This window comes from Vulpes vulpes, chromosome 6 (genome assembly GCF_048418805.1).
Source record: "Vulpes vulpes isolate BD-2025 chromosome 6, VulVul3, whole genome shotgun sequence".
NCBI classification, from domain to species: domain Eukaryota; kingdom Metazoa; phylum Chordata; class Mammalia; order Carnivora; family Canidae; genus Vulpes; species Vulpes vulpes.
The window spans coordinates 129,664,138-129,688,387 of NC_132785.1; the positions used below are offsets into that span (position 1 = coordinate 129,664,138).

A 24,250-nucleotide genomic window follows, 5' to 3' on the forward strand; every position below is an offset into this window, starting at 1 on the left:
CACTTAGAGCTGTGTTTCCACTTACTTTGTCTTATGAAACACTGATCAGGTTGACCCCATGTATGAAAGGATTAAAGACTTAATTGGGCCCCATTCAGAATGGTGTAGATATTGTGCAAGAATCCAGGAAAAAAGTCAGATAGGTTTCTTTAGAGTGTGGATTGAGTTTTAGTCTTGAATATATTTTTTAAAAGATTTTATTTATTTATTCATGAGAGACCCAGAGAGAGAGAGGCAGAGACACAGGCAGAGGGAGAAGCAGGCTCCATGCAGGGAGCCCCATGTGGGACTCGATCCTGGGGCTCCAGGATCATGCCATAAGCCCAAGGCAGACACTTAACTGCTGAGCTGCCTAGGTGCCCCAGAATATTTGCTATTTTCAATGAACCAGGTCTTTTTTTTGTTTGTTTGTTTCCCACTGATATCTATATGATAATGTAGACCGAGATTAAAACGTTATTAGTAACAAATCTGAGTGTTGAAGGAAAGGACCACTTAGACTTTCAACTGGGCATTATTTCCTCTGTCACTGCCCATCTTCCCCTTCCCCACTGAAAATGACTGATTTGGAGTGGGTTCTGTGTTATTGTAAAAGTAAGATTCATATCAATAATTTATTTTATTCTATACACAGCTTCCTTTCAGAATAAAAGTTAAGGTTAATGTCTAATTTTCACACAGAATTTGTCCAGTCCATACTTGTTCTTGTGAGATGTGTTTGAGGCATAAGAAAATACTTCAAACATTTTTTTCAAAATGTTAGCAATCATTTTAGTTAAAAGTGTACAGTTGAATAAAACATTGCATTTTTAGAATGGATTAAAAAAGGAGCACTTTAAACACATAATGCATAGTTAAAAACTACTTAACATCTGACTTTGCAACAGAGAAATGTTAAATCACATTACATTTTCGTATTAATATTAAGAATTCTGCTTCTAAAGATGGCTATAAAAACTGCTCTGGTTTATAAGTAACTTAACTTGATGGATAATAATATGGTAGGTTCCATATTCTATGTGAGAATGCTGGGAACCTGTTCTTTGTGGCTTTGTCCACATAACTGGAAATGGTGGGTATTTCATCTTTGTCTGAACTCCTGGAGCTTGCACCTGGAATCACAGAAGGAATAGGACAGTCCGTGTTCCCTGACTCTTCTGGGCCTTCTTGTTGGTTACCTTTGTCAGTACTATTTAGGAAATCTTTCAGAACTTGCTTGAAGATGTAGACTATTTCCCATGGCAGTACATCATTTTCTGCTAAAACTTCTCGAAATCTGCAGGGAAACCAGTAATGAATATTCAATTCAGAAATTTTCTTTTGTCATCTCTGTTTATCTCCAAAAATACAAGCTTAAGTAATGTAATCCTGTATAGTAGTTGCTCACCTTTTTGAGTAATCTGCACATTTATTTAAAATTATGCTTCTGTAGTGAAGAGATTCTGATTGTGGTTTAAAAATATTTCCTAGCCAGTAAGATGTCAATGGATATTTTAGTCCAACCTATCCTTGGGGATTTTGGTTGCCAGGTTTGATACACATGATTAAAGAATTTACATGATAGAATACAATTTCTAGTCTAGATGTATGAGTAACTTAGACTTGACAGTAGCAAAATATCACAAAAGAGAACATAGTATTTTTACCTGCTGAGAATAGTTCCAGTTTGACAAGGCTGAATTTGTGAGCAAAGGACTTCAAGTTGTCGTTGTTCAGTAGCTGGGATGGTTGTGTGGGGATTCTGATAGTTTTTCAGCCAGTTGTAATCCACACCTGTTTTTTTCACTTTTTGCTCATTTTCGATCTCTTGTATTAATCTCTCTCGCTCCTTCAGATGCCACTTTAATTCCCGAAGCAGAGTCTTTGTCACTACATCGGAGCCAGGATAGTGTGTGGGATTGTAGGAATGATATTTTGGCCATTTCATCCAGCCAAAAAGTGGCATTTTTAGCCTATGGAAATATTCTCACTTGTTTATTTGCATAAAATGTCCTGATGAGCAAATATGTTTCTTACAATAAATTTTCTAGAAAAGTGCGTGAGTTTTTCACTGGTTAGATATGCAGGTCAGAATAAGATTAGAGCATGGATTAAAGCTTTTCATTTTCTAAGTAGGTCAGTACCAAAAACCAAGGTTTGAAAATGTTTATGTAGCTAAGCAGAAACGAAACATAACAAAGTCAGAGATAATCTCCAGACTGAACATTGTGTGAAAAATAACATTAATACTTGCTATTAAAAGTTCTTAGGAGGCTTTAAAATATTAACGTATAGGGAGTGCTATCTATAAACATACTTTTGACTTTGGTTTTGTGTAGAAAAGGTTTAAAGCGTACCTGGTAAGTCGATGAATCCGATGTGTTGTTGCCAAAGAGTTTGCTTGAATTAGTGATGAAGCTGTATTTTACTTGGGCATGGGTTCTCCCGGATATATCCTCCGTTGGAAGGAATAAGCCGCCTTATTATTTACCCACTGAAACTGTATTTGAAATAAGTTTCTATGTTAGGAATGAGGTTGTGATGTCTTCATTTAGAGAGAATGCTCATTAATTCACCTTGTAAGTAAGCTAGAAAAAAATGACAAAAATAACTTACTATTTAATCTTCATAAATTATATAATGGTCTACCTTCTGAATGTTGCTCAGTCTATTTGAAAAAGATGCCGGCAGCAATGGGCTTCTGGTCCTAAATGCACTCAGACTGACTTTGGTGATGAAATGAGAACGATTGTGTGAGGCACCACGGATGTGCTCCCAGCTACGGTGAAGACTGTCGCATGGTGTGATGCTCTGCTGTGCATAGCTGTAGGTCACAGTTTAGTGCTGTATTTTTATGCCTGTAGAGCTCTAAAAATAACCACACTGCTTTTATTCTTCAGCTTAACTTTCAGGCCATCTAGAAGCCAGGTCACTGTCCCCTCTAATGAAAGCTGGGAAAACAGATCAGTCTTAATGATTTGCAAAATACCCATTCTGAGAAAATTTGTTATGATTGAGGAAAATAGGCAGAGAATGCTGATATCTGTCATATGAAGTATTTAGTGAAGGTTTTCTGTATTCATTCTCTTTTAAAATAGTAGTTTCATTTGTATATTTAAGCAAGTTGTATTGCCAGGGGATGTAAATGCTTAGGTAGGTAACTCTAAAATATGCTTTATGATTTCCTTAAAAACAGCAAAAATGGATTAAGGTTGGGAAAAATAGAACATATAAAGTTAAAAACAAAATCTTCTAATTCATTAAAGAAGGTAATTATAGGTTTTTTTTTTTTTTTTGAACTGAAGATGAGACTCATACTTACTGTTGCGGCGAGTTATCAATGCATAATGCTCTTTATCGTGCTGTTTTTTGTTCAGCTGTTGTGTGTCTTTGGCTCAAGAGCGGACAGGTCTTTTACTCTCTGGTTCTGTGTTAGATGACTACCTAGTGGCTTTTCCTTTTATAACATTTATTTTTTTCTGTTGCTTTTTCCTGCAAATGAACCATGAAGAATAGACATGGTTTACATCAGCCCTGCATGTCATGCATGATAAGGAGTGATGTGTATGGTCAGCCTGCAGCTCTTATTGCTTGTGTGTGAGAAAAAGCCCCATGTCAGCATTCATTGTCTTCAACGGGAGGGTTTTCACATTACATTGTGTGTAGTATGAAAAGGAGAGGAATGGAAAGTTCATCATGACAGAAATGTCCTACCAGATTTTCTGCTAAAGTTACAATGAATCCTGACACTTCTCCCTTTCAATAACCACCTTGTTATTGCTTTAATTTTTATTTTTTTTTGCCTCTGAGATAATAACAACATCCAATATATTGGGTGTGGAACCTAAACTATATTTCTTTCCAAGGCCCTCCACAGTCTTGCGTTATCCCTTCCTACCACTTTCCGTTTCACTCTCCCCTGGAGTATGTCTTGTTTCAGGCAGGCCTGATGGCCCTGACACTTGTCTCACACTGGCTCTGTCTTTTGAGGTATTTATTCTTTCTCTTTTCCATTTATTTACATCATAACTCTCTTTTCTAGGGCCCAGTTTAAATACCATCTAATGTTTTTCTTCTGAGGGAAAACATCAGCATATTTTCCTTGGCTGTACTATTTGTTCGAACTTGTAGAAAGATTGGTCTCTGTTCTTGTTCTCTTTCTCCCTTCTGTTTAGATTCTGCTCTGCCCTCCATTGGAATTGCTGGCTTTCAGTCACCTCAGCAGATGTTTGTGGATTATGTGGTGTCCTGATGCTGGCTGGGGACTGGGGGTGCAGTGGTGCACACGACAGACTTAGTCTGTCCTTGGGGAGAGGACCTTCCAGTGGGAAGACAGTAGGAGCACATGACTTGTCCAGTATACTGATCACAGATTACTGGGGTGGTTTAATCCACTGTAGGCCTCCCCCATTTCTATGGGGACGGCAGGGAAGAAGGCCTTTTGGGGGAAGGAGTGTCCTTTTGGAGATTTGAAGATCAGTGAGCTAGTACACAAAGAGCTGCTCGAAGATAGTCTCCCTTCCCCAGGACACTTAGCACCTGTCTTGTCATTGTGACCACTGCTCTGGTCCAGCCGTCGCAGAGCTTTTCTTACCAGTCAGCTTACATTCAGCACACCATCCTCTAGTGTGTTACTTGTGTAAACTTGTGTTTCTAGCACTCGGGGTATGCTACTGGTGTTGCTATCAAATGTATTTATCCTGTCCTAGCTCCTGAGACTGTTTGACATAGAGCCTAAGTATTCAGGTTGTGCTCTTACTACCATGTAGATGGAGAAAGTAAATATTTGTAGATCAGGGTAAGAAAGTACCTTTGTGTTAATCCTCCATGTTTATTAGGCTATAATCAGGTTAATTTGGATTTTTAAAAAAATATTTATTCATGAGAGACAGAGAGAGGCAGAGACATAGGCAGAGGGAGAAGCAGGCTCCATTCCATGCAGGGAGCCTGACGTGGGACTCAATCCCAGGTCTCCAGGATCACGCCCTGGGCTGAAGGTGGCTGAAGGTAAACTGCTGAGCCACTCGGGTGTCCCTAACTTGGATTTTATTAGTAAACATTTTAGTAAGTTGAATAAATGAGTTGTTTCTAGTGAATTGCAACGTTAGGATATTTTGTGTGGAAGACATGAAACTAAAACTATGAAACCAATGAGTTTCTCTTTTGGTCATTATCTTGATTTTCTGGGCTGCGTCTTGTTAGCTGAATGGTACACGGTTTTCTAAGACTTGGAGTGAAATAGGACCGTAGCATTCATAGTGTGTGTTTGTATGTAAATTTTTAAGATGTGCAAGGAAGCACATAAGAAAATAAGTTTGGGAAGACAACATTTGGGGAACCTGAGGGCATACTGGGGAGCCAGGGAGACTTTGATATGTTTCCATCAGGGCGTTCTCATATGGTGTTCAGCAGCATTTGACAGCAGTGAAGGGAGGACTTGTTGCTGTAAGGAGACTGGTAGCCTTCTGTTTTTAATTCCTCTGCTACTGGATTTAAAGTTCTGGATTATTGGTTCGTTCTTTCGGCCCTTAAAGATGCAGGTAAGGGGTGTCTAGGGGGTGTAGTTGGTCAGGTGTCCAACTCTTGGTTTCAGCTCAGGTTTTGATCTCAAGGTCATGAGATTGAGCCCCACATCGGACTCCAGGTTCATAGAAGAACCTGCTTGGGATTCTCTCCCACTGCCTTGCCCCCCAAATAAATAAATCTTCACAAAAAAAAAGATGCAGTTAATATTTGAGGAAAAACTAAAACTGTGTTAATTTTTTTTCTAGTATTTTCTTTAAAATATTTTATTTATTCATGAGTGACCCAGAGAGAAGGCAGAGACACAGGTTGAGGGAGAAGCGGGCTCCCCAGAGGGAGCCCAATGTGGGACTTGATCCCAGAACCCTGGGATCACGACCTGAGCCAAAGGCAGACTCTCAACTGCTGAGCCACTCAGGCGTCCTTTCTTTATTTTTTATTTTTTATAAATTTTTTTAATTTATTTATGATAGTCACAGAGAGAGAGAGAGAGAGGCAGAGACACAGGCAGAGGAAGAAGCAGGCTCCATGCACCGGGAGCCTGATGTGGGATTCGATCCCAGGTCTCCAGGATCGCGCCCTGGGCCAAAGGCAGGCGCCAAACCGCTGCGCCACCCAGGGATCCCGGCGTCCTTTCTTTAAAATATTTTAATTAAAATACACTGATGCATGTACTTTTTAAAGTTAAAAATCAGGTTTATATTGGGTTGTGCATATGTTCTCAATTTACAGAAATTAACGTACACCTATGCCATGTGCTGCAAATGTGTTCTCCTGAGTGACTGTAGCTTTTGCTCTCTAACCTTTCTAGAGACATTGTTCATCAGCTTAAATGATAGTTTGCTTTGTTGGTCTTCTCCTTTTTGACTTTTCCTTTTTTGTGCTCTCGTTTATGGGTCTCCTCTAGTTCAAATTGTTGAAAGTCAGAGAACATTATTAACTTTACAGACTTGAAAACAGAAGTGTCTGGGTTTTGAATCAGCTTGGAGTTGATTTGAGATTGATGTGAGGTGTAGGGTCAGACTTTTTGGTTCCCAGGGTGGATAGCCAGTATCCAAACTAAGTAGTCATTGCTCCATTCTGGAGATTGTCCTCGTTCTTTGTATGCTGAGTAGTTGGGTGTATCCTGGGCATTTTGAGTATTATGGGACCCTAGGGCTTGCAGGGTCCTCTGGGGAATGCAGTTGAGCAGCTATGTTTATTTATTTTTTTAAATTTTTATTTATTTATGATAGAGAGAGAGAGAGGGGCAGAGACATGGGCAGAGGGAGAAGCAGGCTCCATGCCCTGGGAGCCTGACGCGGGACTTGATCCCAGGTCTCCAGGATCGCGCCCTGGGCCAAAGGCAGGCGCCAAACCGCTGTGCCACCCAGGGATCCTGAGCAGCTGTGTTTAGACGGCAAGTTCTCACCAGCCTACCTGTGGGGTTCGAGGTGTCTCGGGTTTTCAGAGCCATTGATTGCAGTGCCATCTGGGTCCGTCCTGCCCGCTGCCACCTGCTGGCCATTCTCTGGCTGAGCCCTGAGTTCTCAGTTCCTGATGAGCTGTTGGAGTCAGCACATGCTTGCACAGCCTTGGAGTGAGTCCAGTAGCTTATGGATGGCCTTGGTGTGTGTGTGGGGGGGTGGGGGTGGGGTTTCGATTTCTTTCCTGTCCCGGAGGCAGCTCCCCTTTTTGGTCCTCTGGCCAGAAGCCTGGGGTTTTATTTCTCTGCTCTACTACACGTTTGCTGCCCGTGCAATTGCCTGCATTCACATCTGGGCCTGAAGCAGTGGGAAGACCCAGGAGGAAAGAAGGCAGTGAGGGTCCACCCTATCCTCTTGGAGAGAGTATTTCCCCTCCTTAGAGTTTGAGGCTCTTGCTGACCCCTGGAACATGAGAGAAAGGAGAAAAGATCCTTTCTTGCTCTCCGAGGCACCAAGGCACTTCTGGGGTGCTCTCTTGGCACCAGGGCCTGTGTCTGCATTTGCCACGAGCGGATGGCAGAGGTAAACAGTGGCAGGGTGCCCCTGGTTTGCCTGCTGGTGCTCTGAATTCTGGTCTTCCTCCCCTGTCTTCCCCTTACTGTGCTTTCAGAGACTCCCAACAACAGCCCACATGTTCTGTCCTGGCTTTATAGTTTCATTTTGTGAGGTGCAGTGTGTGTGTTTGGTCTTCCCAGCAGTGGGAACCAGGGAATCTTTCTTGACTCTTGTTTTCTCATACCCAGCTCTAGAATGCCAGCATACTTCAGTGGCTCCCCCTTACCTGCTGCCACTCTTGTCCAAGCCTTGTCATTGTCTCTGGCCTTGGTTGTTGTGCTGCTGTGTTAGGTGGTCTCCCTGCTTCTGCTGTGTCTGCCCCCGTCACCTCACCCTGCTTCAGCTGCTCTGGGGCATCCTATTAAAATAGTTTGATCTTGCTATTTCTGTGTCCCTGCTTAAAACCCATCTCAGAGCAAAAGCCAAAATCTTTATAATTTGTGCCAGCCTGCAGCCTGCCTCCTCACCTTTCTTCCAGGCTCCCTGTGCCTCCTGACTCTTCTGGCATACTTGCCTCAGGGCTTTCCAATATTCTCCATCAGAGGACTTTCCCCTCAGAGGGCTGCACGGCCCCCCTCTTTTGCTTCCTTCTGATTTTTGCTTTATTTTTTTTAAAGATTTTGTTTTATTTATTCATGGGGCGGGGGGGGCGCAGAGACACAGGCAGAAGGAGAAGCAGGCTCCATGAAGGGAGCCCGATGTGGGACTTGATGCCAGGACCCCAGGATCACAACCTGAGCCGAAGTTGGACTCTCAACCACTGAGCCACCCAGGCATCCCTGATCTTAGCTTTAATGTCACTCTATCATCATATTAGCATCACAGCCATCCTCCCCCCATCTCTCCTCCTGGCCATGTTACTCTCTCTGGACTTATCTCTAACATACTGTGTTTTACTTTCTTTTCCCAACTAGACAGTAATAAGTCTGTGAGGATAGTTGGCCAGCTTCTTAGGGGGAGAGAGAACCTCAAGCAAGCTCTGTGCCCAGCATGGAGTCCCACACAGGACTCGATCCCAGAATGCTGAGATATGACCTCAGCCAAAATCAGGAGTCAGATGCTTAGTTGATTGAGCCCTCCAGGTGCCCCTGGCAGCTGCTTTGTCCCAGGTACTTAGGACAGCACCAGGCATGGAGACAGCCCATAATTATTAATTTGTTGAATGTATTAACGAGTGTGTGTCAGGTAAACGGTAACCAAAAGAATGCTATCAGCTATGAATATCAGGCAAAAGTATGATTTAATGCAAATAGCATTTTATTAAAGTAAATCTCATAGTTCAAGGACTGATACTGTATGGTTTTTTTCTCTGACAGCAATTAAATTAGATATTGATAATGCAAACATTATAATTGACAGTATATTTTGCATATCATGCTGCAGTTGTCTTTTATTTTTTTTAACATCTTGGACATTTTTACCTATTAGTATGAATATAGCCATGGCAGTCCTTAAAAAGATACAAACTAAGTAGGAGTGTGCCGTAGTTTAGCCTAGCCCTCCCTTGGACATTTGTTTTCAGGTTTTAACTATCACAAACTTTATGAAAAGGTACTCTTCCTCCCTAGAGTCCTTTATACCCTTGCCTTTTACATTTTTCCTCCATATCACTAAGTATGTGTATCTGTTATGTCTTCTCCACTAGAGTGATGGTTTCATGAGGTCAAGGACTTCATTTTGTTTCCTGCTGTATCTCTAGTGTCTCCAGCAGTGCCTTGCATGTGCTGAGTGTTCGATAAATCTTTGCTGAATAAATAAATGCCTCCATGCATGTCTGTGCATGTGCTTCCTTGTCTATATGTTGAAATACTGCTCTACTGAAGACATTGAGGGGAAAGTGTGGCTCAGATACGGGCAGATTGCCCTTTAGGATACCAAAGGAGGGGATCCCTGGGTGGCGCAGCGGTTTGGCGCCTGCCTTTGGCCCAGGGCGCGATCCTGGAGACCTGGGATCGAATCCCATGTCGGGCTCCCGGTGCATGGAGCCTGCTTCTCCCTCTGCCTGTGTCTCTGCCTCTCTCTCTGTGTGTGTGACTATCATAAATTAATAAAAATTTAAAAAAATAAATAAAAATAGGATACCAAAGGGTCTTCTCATTTGCCACTCTCCGCTGTGATCTGACAATATTCCTTCTTTCTGCCACTCTGAAGCAGGAAATTGGTTTCTCACTATTTTAATTTGCACCTAAGTGGTGAGTAGATGTGGAATGGAGCATATTTTCATTTGCTGATTGACCATTTGCATGTTTTCTTCTATGACTTAATGTAAAAGGAACTATTCAAAAATTCTTCTGGCACATGGGGTTTCTTGAGTTTTCAGAAGCAGTATACTAACACTGAATATTCTTTGCAGGCCGCTTAGCCGGAAGAGCTCAGAAATGGAGTATATTAACAAATACAGACAGCTTGAAGCGCAAGAATTTGATATGTATGGCAGTGATCAGTCACCCAGCAGGCCAGGTAAGTGGGTATCTTTAAATATTGTAAAGTATGCTGCATGAGTTATTCACAAATTAAAACATTCTTTAAAGTCTTTAAGAAATGTAATATTTTGGTCAACAAAGAATTCGTATTGCTAGTTAGTTCAAGATTTTTTTTTTTGAGAGGGTGAGTGTATGTTGGACTCAGTCATTTTTTTCCCTTTTATTTTTTTTTTAAGATTTTATTTATTCATGAGGGACACAGAGACATAGGCAGAGGGAGAAGCAAGCCCCATGCAGAAGCCCAATGTGAGACTCGATCCCGGGACTCGAGGATCATGCCCTGGGCCCAAGGCAGGTGCTAAACCGCTGAGTCACCCAGGGATCCCTTTTCTCTTTTAAATACAGTTTCTAAATAGTCTTTTTTTTTTTTTGAAAGACTAATAGTAGTCCTTTACCTTACTATTAATTCAAACTACTTAAAATTAAAAAAATTTTAGTGATTTTATTTGACACTCAGTGTGGGGCTCGAACTCACAACCCTAAGATCAAGAGTTGCATGCTCCACCAATTGACCCAGCTAGGTGCCCCTCTAGAATTACCTAAAATTTTTATTTAAAAATGATTATAGTTTTTTAAAACAACAAATGCATTAAATTTTTAAATAATGAATGTATAAAGTAAAAATTTTCTTCCTAATACCTGTTCCCCTGACCTGCCACGTGCCTTGGGTATAACTGTTCAGTGTTGGATTAGCTGCTTATTTTCTGTGAGTATGCAGTTTTTTTTTTTTCTCAGCTAGTTACCTTATTAGCATCAAGCTCTATTTGTATGACAGAAGTCAACTTTTGATTTGTTGCCTTCTCATAAACTTTCTATCAGTTTATTAAGTTCTGTCTCCTGTTTTTCTACGTTATGTACTTCTCAGACTCTGGGGCAGAAGTTGAAGTTAGAGGAGTATTTTCCTTTCCTTTTTTAGCCTTTTTAAAAATTGCAAATTACAGTCCATACATAATAGTACATTTATCTGTTTCCTTGGGATTTATTTGGGTTTCTTGACAGTACAGAATATTTGTATCTTTCACCAGTTCTGGAAAAATCCTGAGCCATTATCTGTGCCCCACTGTCTCATTTAGTTTTGTTTTCTCATTGTTTGGGTCACTATACTGTATTCAAGTTGATTTCTCATTGTTTATGTTTCCCCTTAAAGCAAAAGTCCCTTGAGTTCTTTGCCTTCATCTCTGTGTTCTTAACCTTATGTAGGCATCCTCATTACGGTGTTCCCTCACTAGGTGCCCTTTGTTGTATATTTTCTCTACTGCTTGGTTGCCCTCAGGAGGAATATTTGTCTGACAAGTCCAGTACACTTATCACCAGAAGTGATAGTTCAAAATGTGTGTGCCCCTTGATCCAGTTTTTACCTACATTAAGAAAAGTACAGAGTTGTACATGTAAGAATGTTGATTATTTCACTGCTTGTCTAGGGGAAGACTTGGAGGTTTCTTAAATGTCAGTGGACAGAGGATGTGTAGTGGAGTAAAATCTTCTGTAGAAGCGTGAAATAGCCATATGTGTTATTGTGCAAAGATATCCATCATCTAATCTTGCCATTTGGGGAATTGTATTAGTTTTCAGATGACTGTGTAATGTGATCCTTCTGGTTACACCCATATGTACTGACCCTGGGACATACCACCTGGCGGTCCTGGAGTATGCCATATGGGATTGCCATTGTCTGAAAGTAGCTGGGTTACCAATGAATGCCTGCAGTTTGAAGTGTCTGCTCTAGTAACTTTTAATTTGGATTAATATTTGGAACTGCTATTTGCTTTCTCTGTCTCTGGCATCTTTATATTTCGGGAGTTTTTCAGCAGGCAGTCACATAAATTACAGCTTTGACTACATTCAGAGGATTCATTTAGTGACCAGTATTTGTCACGGTGTGTCCCAGGGACTGTGTGAGGTTTTGGGAATATGATAAATAATAAGAACTGATCCCTCCAATCACAGAGATTATCAATTAATCATGTAGTTACACAAATAAATGCTTTTGGAAATAAATGCTCTGAAAGACAGCTCTATGGGGGCCTGAGACAGGGGTTTCTGATATGAGCTGATATATCAGAAAGTAACAGCGGAGCCTAGAGCTGAAGGATTATAGAAGTTACCTGGGCAGTGTGAAGATCTGGGTAGAGAGAATATGTAAAGAGGGTCTGTGATGAGGAGGCCTGGTGCTCCATCCCTTAAGCAGACATTGTTGCTGGGGAATCTAGAGTGGAGGTGGGCGGCCTGGGCATGGTTAGTTGTAGGCTGGGTAATAGCACCCCCTCCCAAGAAGTTTACATCTGGATCCCCTGAATATGTGACTCCAATACCTTCAAGGATAAAAGGAACATAGAAACTGGGATGGGGGGATGGGGAGATTGCCTTGGGGGCCCCAGTGACATTACAGGGTTCTCAAACAAGGGAGGCAGAAGGATCTAAGTCAGTAGGAGATCTGACACTGGAAGCCATAGGTTGGAGTGATGTGAGAAATGGGCCCACAAGCCAAGGAATGCAGGTGGCTTTTAGAGGCTGAAAAGGTATGGGAACAGATTCTTTTCAGAACCATGTTTCAGATGCAGGAAACATCCATGTAGCACCTTGTGCTTAGCCCAGTGAGATGGGTTTTGGACTTCTGTCTTTCACAACTGTAAGAGAGAGTGTGTTGTTTTAAGCCACTTAGTTTATTGCAGGAGTAGTAGAGAACTACCTCGGCTGTACTGGATGGGGCTGGATGAGACAGAGGCATGGCCAATGACAGAGGCTGTGGGCCATAGCTAGGAATTTTGGTGTTGATACTCAGAGTAGTGGGAAGCCATTAAAGGTTCTAGGTTAGGGGTGCCTGGGTGGCTCAGTTGGTGAAGCATCTGCCTTTCGCTTAAGTCATGATCTTAGGGTCCTGGAATTGAGCCCCGCATTCGCAGATGGGTGGTGTCCCCTGCTCAGTGGGGAGTCTGCTTCTCCCCCTCTCCTTCTGTCCCTCCCCCTGCTTATTCTCTCTCTTAAGTCTTTAAAAAACAAAAAAAGGTTCTAGGTTAATCCTGGGATAAGTGTGAATGGAGGAGGAGGATGTCATATGATTAAATCCGTGTTTTGGGAAGACCACTGTTGTCCTATTTGAGAGGGGGTCAGAGCAAACGGATGAGAGTTAAGAGGGGTGGTCTTGCCCAGCAAGAGACTTGGTGGTGATGACTGATGGCAGTCGGGCTGTGGGGGTGGGGGGATGGGTGGGCATGGGATGGACTGCACAGGGTATGGTGATGGGTTGGATCTGGGGCCATGGGAGGTAGGAAGGTGCTGCTCCAGGTTTTGAGGTGCCTCTGGAGCATTGGGGAAGAGAGATGAGGTTTAATACGTGTACATGTGTGTGTACACACAGCTGTGTCTGTCTCTGGGTTGGTCTGTATTAGATAGAGCCAGGAGGTCACACCCATACCTCCAGAACCAGTCATGCACCATGGATTATATCCAGTTATAAAATACTTAGTTTCAAAGTACTTTTGATTTTGATGTGATACAGATATTACTTCCATCTATATAAAAGTGTTTTAAAAATTATTTCTAGGGAATCCTCTTCCACTGTTGGTGGGAATGCAACCACTCTGGAAAACAGTATGGAAGTTCCTCAAAAAGTTGAAAATAGAACTACCCTATGACTCAGCAACTGCACTATGTGTATTTACTTCAAAGATACAGATGTAGTGATCCGAAGGGGCACATGCACCCTGGTGTTCATAGTAGCAGTGTCTACAATAGCCAAACTATGGAAAGAGCCCAGATGTCCATTCATAGATGAATGGATAAAGATTAAAGACGGGGTGTATATATACAATGGAATATTACTACCAAAAAATTGAAATCTTGCCATTAGTAACAATGTGGATGGAACTAGAGGGCATTATGTTAAGTGAAATAAGTTGGAGAAAGACAATTATCACGAACTCACTCTTATATGAAACTTAAGAAACAAAATAGAGGATCATAGGGGAAGAGAGGAAAAAATAAAACGATGAAATTAGAGAGGGAGAAAAACCACAGGAGACTCTTAATAACTCTAGGAAAAAAACGGGTTACTGGAAGGGGGATGGGGGTGGTGTGGGGTAACTAGGTGTGATGGGCATGAAGGAGAGCGTGAGTGATATAATGAGCACTGGATGTTATATAAGACTGATGAATCACTGAACTCTATCTTTGAAACTAATATACTATGTGTTAATTAATTGAATTTAAGTTTAAAAAATTATTTCTAAATATAAATCCAAGAATGCACACTCACTGAGTTTCTATAAATTGCATTAGAATTGTTTTATATAGATAGTTAAAGGTATGTTGTTTTTAAAAAATTGAGATCTAGGGACGCCTGGGTAGCTCAGTGGTTGAGCATCTGCCTTCTGCTCAGGTCGTGATCCTGGGGTCCTGGGATCGGGTCCCACATTAGGCTCCCTTTGAGGAGCCTGCTTCTCCCTCGGCCTGTGTCTCTGCCTCTTTCTTTCTGTGTCTCATGAATAAATAAAATCTTTTTAAAAAATTGAGATCTGATGGCATTTCTGAATTGGTTGAGCTTGATCTCAGATTGTGGACTCCTGCAGCATTTTTTTTGCTTTCCTACAACAGTTTTGAGTTGTCCTGGGATGATGTCTTCAGCTTATGATTAAATGCTACTTCCTTTTTCACGTGATATTTTTAGTTGTTTTCATCCTACTCCTAGCTTCTGATTTTAAGAGAATGGCTTGTATGAAATATATAATAACTGCAAAGGGAAACCCGTTATGTTTAATTTTGTATTCAGAATGCCAGTCAGTACTTGAAAAAAGTGATATATGATGACTTATTTTGAAGATTTAATTTCATGGTTAAATCAGTAATGCAGTAATAAAACTTATTTTGTGTAACGTATAGTGTCTAAATTTTAAGTAAAGAAATGTTATATTTCACAGTTCAAATCCAGTACATACTGTTTGGATAACTGCAGAATTTTTTTGTTAGATTTTTGTATATGCTTGATGGGACTATAGTAGAGTGACTTAGTGAAGAGAAACTAGCAATTTTTATGTTTTCAGTTTTTTTCTGTTCATGTGAAATATTTTAATTTTTTAAAAATATTTTGTTTGGGGGATCCCTGGGTGGCTCGGTGGTTTGGTGCCTGCCTTCGGCCTAGGGTGTGATCCTGGGGTCCTGGGATCGAGTCCCACGTCGGGCTCCCTGCATGGAGCCTGCTTCTCCTCTGTCTGTGTCTCTGCCTCTCTCTGTCCCTCTCATGAATAAATAAATAAAATCTTAAAAAAATTTTTTTTTGTTGTTCATGAGAGAAAGAGAGGCAGAGGGAGAAAGCAGGCTTCCTGTGGGGAGCCTGATGTGGGACTCAATCCTAAGACCCCGGGATCACTACCTGAGCAGAAGGCAGACACTCCACCACTGAGCCACCAAGGTGCCCCTAAAATATTTTAATGTTAATAACAGGATAAAATTATAATAGGAAAATAAAAATTGTGAATTTTGGGCTTAAGGTAGTTTTTATGACACTCTTGCTTTTTAAAAAATTAATTTATTCGTGACATTTTTGGATTAACTTTGCCCTTTGTAGGTTGCTGGCTTGCTCTAAATTATCCATTTCCTTTTCTTTGAGAAATTAACCATGATGCTTTTCCTGGTCACCTCCCTTTGGTTTTGTTGCTGATGCACAGATAAAAGAGCCACATGGCAGTGAATGTTTCCCTGTTTGGTTTCCTGTCCCCCTCTGGCGGTCGATGTGGAGGCAGGACATGATTTGTGCTGGGTGTGCTTCAGCCAGTGACCTAGAAACATCCAATGTGTTTATATTCCGTGGAGGAAGGACTCGGGTTTAGACAATAGATTTAAGACTTTCAGAAGTTTTTTCTTGTCAGATTTCTGTCTTTTAGGTAGCAGCCTTCAGAATGCATGTAATCAAGGAATGTAAGTTACATCAATGTTGTCAAAGTAATGGCTAGGCTAGAAGCACAGTACAGTGAGACTTAAAAGTCTCTTCACAAACTACATAGCTGCTGCCTTTTTGTAATTCTTAGAGTCTTTGTCACCTTAGCGCTTCTTTGTAGAGCTCCTCCTGCATTTGTCAATCCCACTCTCCCTACTGCTTGTTCTTACATCTCGCAATGGCATCCTGGCTCAGTAGCCCCGGCTGCTGTGTGGATTCTCATTCCTCTCCTATATTATATTTAAAAAGGCCTATTACTGATTGATAAACCTACCAGCATCAAGCATGGGAAGGTGTTTATTTTTCCATTTTTGTAAATATCTCAGTTCTTACCTTTGTGGGTTGGTCTGGATACCCAGCCACCATTCAGAGTTTTAATTAATAAAAGAACTGTTGGAACCATTTTTAAATTAGGAACTATCCAAGACATTGAATTTTGCTCCAACTCAAATTTGTCAGGTAGTGTTGTTAATTCTAAGGACTCCTTCATTGAGAGAGCCTTCTGGAGGGGTGGGACCAGGTGTAGGTGAGCCACTTGGGAAAACAGCATGGCATTAGTGAGTGTTCTTTAAAAGCTGAGAAGGTTGTTGGGAGGAAAGTGAGATAGGAGAATGGAAGAAGAATGCATGTTTTTGAGAGTCTGGCAGCCAGTTGTACTGAGCAGAAGATCAGAGAGCAGTTGAGGGCAGGACTAGGAGTGTCCTGTGGCCGTGACTTCTGGTGCCCTAGGAAGAGTGCTGTTGTCCACCAAAGAGCTACCTTTGCTCTGAGAGATTTTAACAGATGTGGCTTCTCTGTTTTTAAAATTTGGAACAAGTACTACACATCTTGATTAAAAAATGGGAGAATAGCTCTATTTAAATTATTTATGATTAGACTACTTATGACACAATATGTGTCAGGTGGGAAAGGATGGTGGTAGAACACAGGAGGGGAGGAGATGCTGGGGCAGAGAAATGAAGGGCTGGGAGGGAAAGGGAAGAGGAGGGGGGCATTGGGGAAGATCTGAGGAAAGGGAGTGTGTGCTAAATTTTGAAGAGATGGGAGCCTTGAAAGAGTGTTTAGGAAGTAAAAACTTATTTCCCAATAAAAATTTGTATCCCATGAATTTTGATGACGTGTCAGTTTGTCAGGTGATGCCTTGAGGTCCAGAATTTATAGCATTGCTGGAGAGAAGGGGATGCATTTACAGGAGGATGCTAGTGGTCAGAGTGCTGTATTGTGTATCTTTATCAGAGTCAGGTTGCTCCTTTTCAGGATACCTGTACTTTGTAAGTGGTATTTGGTGTCTACCACCAGTTTATTATAGTAGTAAGGAACTAGCACTTAACAAATTGGTGCACTATATTGAAATTTCAAATAAAAGTTTGTTCTTTAACTGTAATAGTATTATTAACCTTAAAAAAATAAAACTGCCAGTTATCTCACCAGCAAAACATGGATGTATCCAGGAATTACAGAATTCCCATCCAGGATGAGTGATGGGAAAACCACCTACAGTCCTGAGAACAAAGCACAGGAGGCTCTTTTATGGGGTAGGTGGGGGGTGTTGTAAACAGAAAGTCCATTGAGGAAGCTGGGAACTCCTGCATGTAGAGGTTTTTCATTGGCTGGGCTGAGGCAGTCACTCATTGGCTGGCTGGACCATCTGTCATTGGCTGGGCTGGGACAGTCTCCCATTGGCTGGGCTGTTGCCAGGGCAGGAGAAAACCTTCCTTCCTCCTGCTGGGATGGTAGCAGTGTGTCCAGGAGTAAGGGGCACATCTTCCTGTGGGGTCTGCACTGGTCAGTGAGTGGTGGGAGTGAGCGCTCCTGATGCCATTCTAAAAGGCATCATTTTACTAATTTTCACATTACTAAGTGACAGTTACTGTTCTTTGCAGGCTTTTTTTTTTAAATTTTTATTTCTTTATGATAGTCACACAGAGAGAGAGGCAGAGACATAGGCAGAGGGAGAAGCAGGCTCCATGCACCGGGAGCCTGACGCGGGACTCGATCCCAGGTCTCCAGGATCGCGCCCTGGGCCAAAGGCAGGCGCCAAACCACTGCGCTACCCAGGGATTCCCGCAGGCTTTTTTTTTTTTAATGAATATTTTTATTTATTCATGAGAGACGCAGAGATGTAGGCAGGAGGAGAAGCAGGCTCTCTGCCTGGAGCCTGATGCGGGACTCAATCCAGAATCACACCCTGGGCCCAAGGAGGCACTTAACCACTGAGCTACCCAGGCGTTCCTCCTCCCCCCAGCCCTTTTTTTGGCAGGTTTTTAATCTAGAAGATGGTGCTGAGCCTACCAGGTTGATGGCTGTGATGGAAGTGTAAGAGTGTGCACAGCTTGCATAAATGATTGATAGTGGATACTGAGGGAATTTTCTGGTTACCATGCTTTCAGTATTAGCCTGTAGAATGTACTTCTGCATTTGTTTGTGTATACGTGTATATGCTGTATATAGATTAGACATAACTTTGGGTGGTTTACCTTTTCCTTTTTCAGATACTTTTTTTTAAAAATTTTTTTAAATTATTTATTTATGATAGTCATACAGAGAGAGAGAGGCAGAGACATAGGCAGAGGGAGAAGCAGGCTCCATGCACCGGGAGCCCGATGTGGGATTCGATCCCGGGTCTCCAGGATGGCGCCCCAGGCCAAAGGCAGGCGCCAAACCGCTGCGCCACCCAGGGATCCCTTTTTTCAGATACTTAATAACATTGCATTTCTTTTGTCTGAATACAGGTCCGAGGCCAGCTTCGACTAAATTAAACAATATGACATGCATCCCAGAGACACATTATAAATACCCTGATTTGCCCATAAATCGATGTAAAGAAGAGGTAAAATTATTTTTGTCACATTATAAGTTTTCTCTTTGAATAAATGTCTGAGGTCCAACCTTTTGGGGTTATAGTTTGAAAGTGACAAGGTGCCAGGCAAACACCTGGCATGTGCCAGACTCCAGAGCAGACAGAGGGGCAAGTGCCTGGGCTGCAAAATAACCATGTTGCTGGTCTTCCTTTTGGCTCTGTTTTCAGTTCAGCTTTCCCTCCTCTGAGATAGCTATATGTAAACACGTGCTGTCTCTGGGAGAGCAGCTTCTTGAAAAAACTCACTGCCAAGTCTTTTTATAAAGTAATAATGCCCCCTTGCCACAGTTCTCTTTAGCATTCTACTGGCCCTTTAATTGATCAGTCATTGACATATCACTTTTTTGAACAGCACTGGGCCAGATATTGCAGCAGGATAACGTTTTTAATTAGTTACACGTTGTTATTCTTTTTAAAATATATTATTCATTTATATGAGAGAGAGAGAGAACACAAAAAGGGAGGAGAGGGAGAAACAGGCTCCCCACTCAGCATGGAGCCCAACTCGGGGCTCTATCCCAGGACCCTGAAATCATAACCTGAACCAGAGGCAGATGCTTAACTGACTGAACCACCTCAGGTGCCCCTAATTACATGTTATTAAACCAGGTCAGAAATGAGTATGTTGAAACCTTTAATATGTTAGCGGAAGGATCAATTGCAGATAAAACTAAACCATTAATGTTCCAAATTTAAGTTTTTTGTTTTAGTGAACCATACAACTTTCGTAGATCTTTTTTTTTTATTTTTAATTTATTCATGAGAGACACAGAGAAAGAGGCAAGAGACATAGGCAGAGGGAGAAGCAGGCTCCATGCAGGGAGTCTGATGTGGGACTCAATCCTGGGACTCCAGGATAGTGTCCTGAACTGAAGGCAGACGCTCAACCGCTGAGCCACCCTGGCGTCCCCATAGATCTTTATTACGTTTTAGAGGCCTATACTCTAATTAATTTGTTAATTCTCTAACCATAGCAATTGCCAGAGAGATGAGAGCTTAGATAAATTTAGGATGGAGTCAGGGAGTGGTGGGTAGGAATTGGATTGTAGTTTTAAAAATGCTCCATACAGTCTGTAAGTGGAACAGTGGAAGTTAATTGTTTGAAAATGTATCTGCATAACTTCAAATGAAATTTTTTTAAGACTATTTTTTTTAAAGATTATATTTATTCATGAGAGACACCGAGGGGCAGAGAGAGAAGTAGGCCTCCTATGGCCCCCGATGTGGGATTTGTTCCCCAGGAGCCTGGGATTACAACCTGAGCCACCCAGGTGCAACCTCAAATGAAATTTTAAAGCCACCTGAGGGTAGTAACAGCAGTGCTTTCATATTTCTTAGGACAATTACATAGGTTCATTACAAAATTTTAAAATAATAGGCATTTAGACTTAGCAAGAGCTATAGAAATATTTGAATGAAAAAAATCTTTGAATGTTTTCATTTTATTTTAAATATTGAGAGAGAGAAAATACAAATAGGGGGAAGGGTGGAGGGAGAAGCAGATTCCCCATTGAGCAGGCATCCCAATGGGGGCTTGATCCTAGGACACTGAGATCATGACCTGAGCCAAAGGCAGCTGCTGAACCGGCTAAGCCACCCAGGTACCCCAAGTATTTGCATTTTTAGATGGAGATGTAGAGGTGTGGAGCCCTGCAGCTGACCCAGTCTGGATTTCTGTAGCTGTTAGCAGTTCCTGTGCTCATCAGTCAGATTGATTTTCACAGTCGCAGTCATTTGTAGCCTTCTTACTCTCTTTTATGATATTGATATGGTTAGGTAATAACCTGAATATCCTCCCAAGGTAAAGTTTTTGGCTTATAGATAATATTGTATGTCATTGTTAATTTTGTGGCCATTTCAAAAGATTCTTTTTTTTTTAATTCTAGGTTATTTCTCTGATAGAAAGTAATTCTGTGGTGATTATACATGGTGCCACGGGTAGTGGTAAAAGTACTCAGCTCCCACAATACATCCTGGATCATTACATTCAGCGCTCTGCCTACTGCAACATTGTGGTGACCCAGCCTCGGAAGATTGGAGCCAGCAGTATTGCCAGGTGGATCAGTAGAGAGCGGGCCTGGACATTAGGTGGTCTGGTAGGTTATCAGGTGAGTTTGAGAGCGAGCTGTCTCCCTCCTTGTGAACTTTTCATTCCATGTAAGTTAATGACAGAATGTGGTTATTTTTGGCAGAAATGGAAGTGTAACCAATTTCTTTCAGAGCAGAACTGTGGTGTAATTTTAAAAATAGTGAAACTGAATTTCTTAGCCAATTAAAAAAAAATTTATCCATTCGAGAGAGAGCACACTTGAGCGTGCAGGAGTGCATGCAGGGAGAGGGGGTAGGGGTAGAGGGAGAGGGACAAAGCAGACTCCCTGCTGAGCATGAAGCCTGATATGTAGCTTGATATCAAGGTCCTGAGTCAAGACCAGGAGTTGGGATACTCAACTGCCTGATCCATCCAGGTGCCCCCAAAATAGTGAAACTGAATTTCTTGATAATTTCTGTTTCTTTCTTAGTTGAACAGGAAAGAAGTGAGAATTCTCAGACATTTAAAATTTCGTATGTGGGTATCTCCATACACTGTCATCTTAATGTAAAAACAGTACAGAGAATAAGATATGACTAGAAAAGCCACATTCTTCCCACCCCTAAAAAAGAGAAGGAAAAAATCCACTTGAGAACAGTTTTTGTTTATTTTTAAAAAAATATTTATTTATTCATGAGAGAGACACACATAGAGAGGCAGAGGGAGAATGATGTGGAACTCGATCCCAGGACCCCAGGATTGCACCCCGGGCCAAAGGCAGGTGCTAAACCGCTGAGCCACAGGGATCCCCTGTTTTTATTTTTAAGTAGATTCCACATGCAGTGTGGAGCCCACCATAGGGCTTGAACTCATGACTCCGAGATCAAGACCTGAGTGGAGATGAAGAGTCAGATGCTCAACTGAACCACCCAGGTGCCCCAAGAACAATAGTTTTAATTAGGTCCTATATTTTTTATTCCTTTCTTATCTCCAGTATAAAATGGACATAATAGCCTTTTTTTTTTTTTTTTTTTTGGTAATTGAATGCATACCACTTAAACCTGAAAGTTTTCTCCTTTCTCTTTTCCTTTCCTTTTCTACTTCTAGGTGGGGTTAGAGAAAATAGCAACAGAAGACACCAAGTTAATTTATATGACAACGGGGGTCCTTCTTCAGAAAATTGTTAGTGCTAAGAGTTTGATGGAGTTCACCCATGTCTTCATTGATGAGGTAAGTACTTTTACACAGTTCTCTTTTGATACTCATGTTCTTATTTTGTTACTTATTTTTAAAATATTTATTTACTCATGAGAGACAGAGAGAGAGAGAGGCAGAGACACAGGCAGAGGGAGAAAAGCAGGCTCCATGCAGGGAGCCCGACGTGGGACTCGATTCTGGGACTCCAGGATCATACCCTGGCTGAAGGTGGCGCTAAACCGCTGAGCCACCCAGATGCCCCTCATGCTCTTATTTTAGTAGAGAACACTGCAAATTACCATATGTGTTCCCTACTTGTAAAGTGTTGTAAAGTACCGTGGGTCGATACCTGCTCCATGCTATTTATAAATGTTGATTTTGTGTTTCGCTCTCAGTTCTACAATGCAGCCATGGAGGTTGGGAAGTATGACTAGATTCCTTGTTTAGGGTGGGCTTGGCAAACTACAGCCCTCAGGCCAAATTGGGCACTTGTCTTTGTAATTAAAGTTATATTGGAACACAGTTTCACTTGTTTATGGACGCTGCTGCACTGCAGTGGAAGAGATACATGGCCGCGTCTGCCACCATGTTCTGCAAAGCTGGACATCTTCACTCTGTCTTTTACAGGAACAGTCCGCCGACCCCTGGTTTAGAGTGTTAGCTACATCAGACATTTAGAAGAACTTTAATTGTATGTAGGTATTTTGTGTGCATCACAGATACTTTCCATCTAGTAAAACAAGAATAAAAGTGTCTTTTTTAAAAAAAGATTTATTTTTTCATGAGAGACACACACAAAGAGAGAGGCAGAGACATAGAGGGAGAAGCGGGCTCCCTGCAGGGAGCCCGATGTGGGACTTGATTCAGGATCACGACCTGAGCTGAAGGCAGACACTTAACTGCTGAGCCACCCAGGTGTCCCTTATTTTATTTTTATTAAAGATTTTATTTGGGGGGGGGGGGGGAGAGAGAGAGAGAGAGAGAGAGAGAGAGAGAATGAATATAGAGTAGGGGCAGAGGGAGAAGCAGACTCTCTGCTGAGCACGGAGCCAGCCATGGGTCTTGATCCCAGAACCCTGGGATCATGACCTGAGCCAAAGGCAGATGCTTATGCTTAACTGATGAGCCACCCACGCACCCCTAACATGGTTTTAAATTGCTAGGAGGTGTTTGGGAGAATAGAAGGTAGAAAAATGATCTCTTGTTCTTTGCAAAATAGCGTGAATTGACAGTATGGTTCAGGATTTTTCTTTATGATTTTTGGTATTTTTGAGTATCTTTGGATTAGGTAGAGCGGAAATGCAGATTTTCTGTGTAGTGTACACAAAGGTGTCATTGCCAAGTACACAGCAGTTACTGCTTATTGAGCCTTTCACTACAGACTCCACACAGCAAATGTCACTGCTCGGTTTGCCCTGGGAAGTTTATTCTAGAGCTCTGCTGCTGGTGCCGTGGTGTATTTTCTGTGTATCCACTGTCTTTCTGACCGTGTAAGTGGGCTTCCTCATCGTTCAATTATGTGTGTACAAGAAGCCCACTTACATGAGGACACAGCCATCCACTTGTTACTGACTTAATTCTTTCCTGAAGCTATGCCATAATAGCCGAACAAGAGTTGGGTGCTCTTTGCAAGAGCTTGCCCTGTGGGGAAGTGGTAGCTAGCAAAGAAGTGTCTTGTCACTCTAACAGCTTCTACAGCTGTATCCCCAGCACATAGTAGGCATGTTGATAAGTATGTGCTTCAAAGGTAGGATTGGATTGTACTTGAAATTTTAGGTTTATAAACAAACAACATTGTTCCTATTGTGTGGGATGATTGAATTTCAAAGGAATTTTAAGAGCAAAGGTTGAAGATGGCCAGGCAGTTGAAAATGGGATGATAATGTTTTTAATTTGTAGCTCTTGAAAAAGAATAAACTAGTTTCAGGTAAACCATTCATCCAAGCAGCATTTTTTTGAGTACTTGCCTCATCAGGTGCCAAGGTAATAAAGATAGGTAAGTTGAGGTTTCTCCTTTGAGCCATTTTCCTGTGGAGACAGATAATGTGCATTTACATTCTATGGATAAGGCCAGTGGCAGGGAAGAGGGCTGTGGGCATCCCAGGAAGAGAGGGTGGGAAGAGGTCCTCAGGGCGGGAGAGGAGGGAGGCAGGGCAGCCTCAAGAACCTAGGGAGAAGCTGGGTTGTTCAGGTCAGAGCGTGAAGGTTGCAGGGAGCTGAATGCTG

The 24,250-nt window shown here is 41.8% G+C and overlaps 2 protein-coding genes across 6 annotated transcripts in view; one reads left to right on the plus strand and one right to left on the minus strand.

The window, feature by feature from the left end:
* The window catches only part of TDRD9 (tudor domain containing 9), a 107,679-nt gene that overhangs the window by 7,543 nt on the left and 75,886 nt on the right, over positions 1–24,250 (plus strand). For 2 of the 5 annotated variants that reach the window (XM_026012588.2, XM_072762402.1), the window contains exons 1-5: positions 7,040–7,081; positions 9,877–9,983; positions 18,671–18,768; positions 20,685–20,906; positions 21,935–22,057. In XM_026012588.2, the coding sequence (XP_025868373.2) occupies positions 9,902–9,983; positions 18,671–18,768; positions 20,685–20,906; positions 21,935–22,057 (525 nt within the window). In that variant the 5' untranslated portion in view covers positions 7,040–7,081; positions 9,877–9,901. Of the gene's footprint in view, positions 1–7,033; positions 7,111–9,876; positions 9,984–18,670; positions 18,769–20,684; positions 20,907–21,934; positions 22,058–24,250 lie in introns of those variants that run through there. The other 3 variants (XM_072762401.1, XM_072762404.1, XM_072762403.1) reach the window with 2 other exon arrangements.
* RD3L (RD3 like) lies at positions 899–2,667 on the minus strand. Its single transcript, XM_026012715.2, has 3 exons — positions 2,337–2,667; positions 1,647–1,952; positions 899–1,276 (listed from the first exon to the last, which is right to left on the minus strand). Exons 2-3 carry the CDS (start codon positions 1,943–1,945, stop codon positions 979–981), a joined length of 597 nt encoding a protein of 198 aa, XP_025868500.1. The 5' UTR covers positions 1,946–1,952; positions 2,337–2,667; the 3' UTR covers positions 899–978.

Bases quoted from the DNA above. Each gene is read 5' to 3' on its own strand.
- RD3L (XM_026012715.2), bottom strand. From the start codon at position 1,945: ATGCCACTTTTTGGCTGGATGAAATGGCCAAAATATCATTCCTACAAT. The intron at 1,277-1,646 runs GTAAAAATACTA...GTTTCCCTGCAG, and splicing joins ACTGGAACTATTCTCAGCAG to ATTTCGAGAAGTTTTAGCAG.